This window comes from Lactuca saligna, chromosome 3 (assembly GCF_052625555.1).
Source record: "Lactuca saligna cultivar CGN05327 chromosome 3, ASM5262555v1, whole genome shotgun sequence".
In the NCBI taxonomy this organism is placed as follows: domain Eukaryota; kingdom Viridiplantae; phylum Streptophyta; class Magnoliopsida; order Asterales; family Asteraceae; genus Lactuca; species Lactuca saligna.
In genome coordinates, this window is record NC_136419.1 from 185,472,417 (window position 1) to 185,476,993 (window position 4,577).

The following is a 4,577-nucleotide window of genomic DNA, read 5'->3' on the forward strand; positions in this document are numbered from 1 at the left end:
AAAACAAGGGACCATACTAGAAAGTACAAACCAACCAAAATATATACATATAAGAAGCTTTAGTTTTAAATTTTTTTACTTAAAAAATAAAAAATGAGTTTTATTAAGTGTATATAACTATAATTCTATAAACCCAAATCCAAAAGATTCATCAAAGCTTCAAAGAACATTAAGAACCAAATTATCAAATCCTAGTAGGCACACCAAATATGAAACAAAAATATAAAATGCAAAATAGAATATTAAACACTCGATTATATAGATTTATTACTTTCCTTACAACAATTATATTCTTTGATGACATTATCTCATGCCACCCATGTCATGATCATCTTCATCATCAAGATCCAAGTCATTCGACAGTCTGATTTTTCGTCCATCTCTTGGTCCTGTTCTCCCTTTCTTCGGTTTTCCTCTAAAAAAACAAATCAATCATGACGAGGGCATTTTCGTCTTTTTGCACAAACATCATTTTTTTTATCCCATTGGCATCAATCTTGGTAATGGGTAATGATGTTTGTATAAATAAAGTATTGTATTCTAAGACTGAACAGACCATCTGAATGAGACCAAATGACAATTTTACCCTTTCATTCCACCAAACGACAATTTTACCCTTTTATACAAAAATAATTAAAAAAGGAAATGTGTACTTACTGTCCATTAATAGTCAAGCCTCCACCCTTAGGTCTGCCTGGACCTAAATCTGATCTTCCCTCTAATAAAAAAAAATACAAATTATAAAATAAAAATCAGTCAAAATCACAGAGGATTAAAATAAAATGTAGATTTTTTGAAAAGAGAAGATATTTTAAAGAGTAAAATTGTTAATTAAAAAAAAAAGATAAAAAATATTTAACCTTCCCTTCCTGCTCCAAGCTCTTCAGCCTGAAAAAAAATATACATGTGAAATAGAAATTAAAACTGTTTCCTTTTTCTTCATTATGTACAACAAATTCTAATCTTTTTCTTTTTGTAAACTAAACGTCTTTTAAGCTAATGAATTTTAAATAACCAAAAAGTTATGGAGGTATAAATAATACAGAACATATATATTTTGTCCTAAAAAGAAACAAACTGAAAGTAAGGTAGACTTCTCAAAGTAAAAACTTTAAGGGTTTATCTCATAAAAGACCTTATATTTTGTGGTTTTTTTTTTTCCGGATTAAAGCTCATCTTTATTTTTTTTCCTGAAAAAGACCTTGTATTTTTTAATTTTTTCCAAAAAAGCCCTCAACTGTCTTTTTTTTCCAAAAAAAAACCCTTAACCTTCTAACTGTTTCCGAATAAATCCTCAACTTTTTTAGTTTTCGCGAAAAAACCCTCACATTTTACAGCTTTTTTCGGAAAAAAATGACTAAAATGCAAGGTCTTTTTCAGGAAAAAAATAAAGTTGAGGTTTAATCTGAAAAAAAAAAAAAAAAACACACACACACACACAATATAAGGTCTTTTTATGAGATTAACCCAACCTTTAATCAGAAGAAAAAAATGATAACAATGAAAGTAAATTGCTATTTCTAGAATTTAACCCTTTAAATTATCCCAAAAGAATATTTTTACACGCACATATACCGATTTACCCCTTAGTTAATGAGTTTTAAGTTGTATAAACAATCATTAAACACTTGAAAGTTAATTCAATCCCCCTGACATTGAAAATATGAATTATCTGAATAAATAATTGGACATAGAATTGAATGTATAATGCAATAAATATAATTATGTCATTTTCAATTAATTTATAGAATTACCGCTGGTGAAGTAACTGATGATAGGGAGAAAAGTCTATCTTCATGTTGGAATTTTCTTGATCTTTTCAAGCTGCATATAATGATATCAAAATTAGGGTCAATAAGTAAGAGTAAAAGCAACACCTCATAGTTTTCAATAATATAAAAAATGTAACAAATGAATGAAGCTGAAAGTTAAAAGAAATAAGTAAAATGAGATTACATACTTTGTGGTGTTCTTTGAGGAAGAAAGAAACCCTTCGTATCCTTTCCACACGTTTCCAAAATTGCTTGATTCTTGTAAGTAGCTTGTCTCTAATTCATACACCTATCTTAATCATTCCAACATATAAAGATTGCTCAAAAAACGAAGGAAATTTTCATCAGCAATTGAAGGCATCAGCAATTGGAAGAGATTTTAGTATTTAATAGTCTTTTTTTCTGATTTCTACCTCAAAACAATTGAATCTCCGATTACTTTTAGATTTTAAGGAAAATTCTCACGTTTTTGAGTATTTCGAGTATAGTAGTAACTGAATGCGATATAACAGTAAGCAATTATACATATACCAACCTGCTTTTCAATTGTACGAAGTTCTTCCTGAAGCTTTTGTCTCTTACTCATAAGAGATGAAAGCATGGCCTTTGGATTGTTCGAAGTTTTCTGCCCTAATGATTATTATGCACCCGTAATTATGAATAATTTTACGAAGCAAATAAATTCGTAATGAAGCAGTAGATGAAATTAGGGCTTTTCTCATAAGGGATTACCTTGGGATTCCATGAACCCGCCAAATTCCAGAAAGATAACTGAAATTCAAAAATAAGCGAAGTGGAATTAGGGTTCGGATTCAAATTTTGGGTTTCTTGCTACAGAGTCAAGTCCAAGCTCGTTTCACTGCAATGGATAAACCTAAAGCATCGATGAATTGGGGAAAACAAGCGGCAGGTAGTTTTTAAACTTTTGCTGTTTCCTTAATTGGTGAATTGCAGAATAGTGCCTAAGGTTTATATATTTTACGACTGGACCTCTAATCTTCCCATGTTATCAAATTAAACCATGAGTTTCCCTTTTATAATTTGGGAGGTGAGCTTTATAACTTTTAATGACACTTGTATGCAAAGTACATTTATTTAATTCACATATATATGTTGTATTGAGTTCATAGTCATGGAATTGATCAAGACACAACATAGGACACAATATATGAATAGAAGGCCAAATTTCTAAATGTATGTACTCAATACAAATAATTACTTATTGCATATTGTGATTATGAGTTTTTCACACCAAAGGGCATGGGGGTTACCTCATATATATAGTCAATAAAAAATACATGTACACCCCTCAAGTATACAACAAAGTATAAATGACTATACAAATAAATAACTAGACTAATATCCCCCATCAAGCGAGAGGAGGTGGATCGAGACGAAGCATGCGACGGAACTGCTCAAACTGTGGTCGAGGTTGACTCTTAGTGAACATGTCAGCGACTTGAAGCTTGGTAGTAACAAACATAGTGACTAGTTTGTTGAAGCGACAAGCTCCCGAACAAAATGATAGTCAGGATCAATATGCTTAGAATACTTATAAGCCACCGAGTTCTAGGTGAGAAATAATGCACTTTGATTGTCACAGAGAAACATGGGGTGATCAGTGGGCAAAGCATGCAACTCTTGCAACAGATGAGTGATCCAAATGATCTCTGCAGCCGTATTAGCCATGGCTCGATATTCAGACTCACAGCTGGAGCGAGAGATAGTAGGCTGCTTCTTCGCACTCCAGGAGACAAGATTACTCCCTAGGAATATCGAGTACCCATAGGTGGAGTGGCGAGTCTCAAGGCAGCGAGCCCAATCAGCATCAGAGTAACCAGCAAGCTTGATAGTCGGAGGTCGTGAGAAAGTGAGACCGAATGAGAGGGTTCCTTTGACATAGTGAATAAGTCGTTTAACAGATTGAAAATGAGCAATCGTCGGTGCTGCAAGAAACTGGCTAACTTGATTAAGAGCGAAAGATATATTCGGTCTCGTAATCGTCAAATAATGTAGTGCACCAACTAAGGACCGATAGAGAGTCGGATCCTCATGAAGAGAACCATCACTAACAAGAGAGGCGTTGGTAGCAAGGGGGTCGGCATAGGTTTAGCATCGAGAAGACCGACGTGTGAGACAATTTCGTGAGCATACTTTGCTTGACTGAGAAATAAGGCAGTGGAATGATGAGTAGCCTCAAGTCCAAGAAAATAGTTCAACCGCCAAAGATACTTAATTCGAAATTCGGCATGAAGACGAGCAATGAAGGATGACACAACAGCATCATCCGAGCCAGTGATAATCAAATCATCAACATACACTAACAAATACAAAATACACGAGTCACGGCGAAACACAAAAAGAGAGGGATCCGCACGACTGCAGGAAAAACCTTGTTGCACCAAAAATGAACTGAGCCGATGAAACCACGCACGAGGAGCCTGCTTAAGTCCATAAATAGCTTTATTTAGTTTGCAAACATAATCAGGATAATGAGCATCTACAAACCCAGGGGGTTGATTCCTAAAAACAGTGTCACCCAAATGTCCATGTAGAAAAGGCGTTATTGACGTCACGTTGACGCAACTGCCACCCATTTACAATCACAAGGGAGCGAACAATACGAACGGTGGCCTCCTTGACCACAGTACTGAAGGTGTGAGAAAAATCAAGTCCCGGAACTTGCTAAATCCTTGAGCAACGAGCCGAGCCTTGTGACGTTCGACAATCCCATCGACCCGATATTTGGTACGAAACAACCACCTACAACCCACAATATTGGCATGAGGGGACGAGGAATCATAG

The 4,577-nt window shown here is 34.6% G+C and overlaps 1 protein-coding gene across 1 annotated transcript; it reads right to left on the reverse strand.

The window, feature by feature from the left end:
- Positions 1 to 223: 223 nt before the first annotated feature.
- LOC145037618 (histone acetyltransferase subunit NuA4-domain protein) lies at positions 224 to 2,657 on the reverse strand. The gene is made up of 7 exons (XM_078986323.1): positions 2,505 to 2,657; positions 2,308 to 2,402; positions 1,961 to 2,061; positions 1,755 to 1,824; positions 861 to 888; positions 658 to 718; positions 224 to 415 (listed from the first exon to the last, which is right to left on the reverse strand). The coding sequence occupies exons 1-7, from the start codon at positions 2,515 to 2,517 to the stop codon at positions 304 to 306; spliced, it is 480 nt and encodes a 159-aa protein (XP_078842449.1). The 5' UTR covers positions 2,518 to 2,657; the 3' UTR covers positions 224 to 303.
- Between the last annotated feature and the right edge of the window lie 1,920 nt (positions 2,658 to 4,577).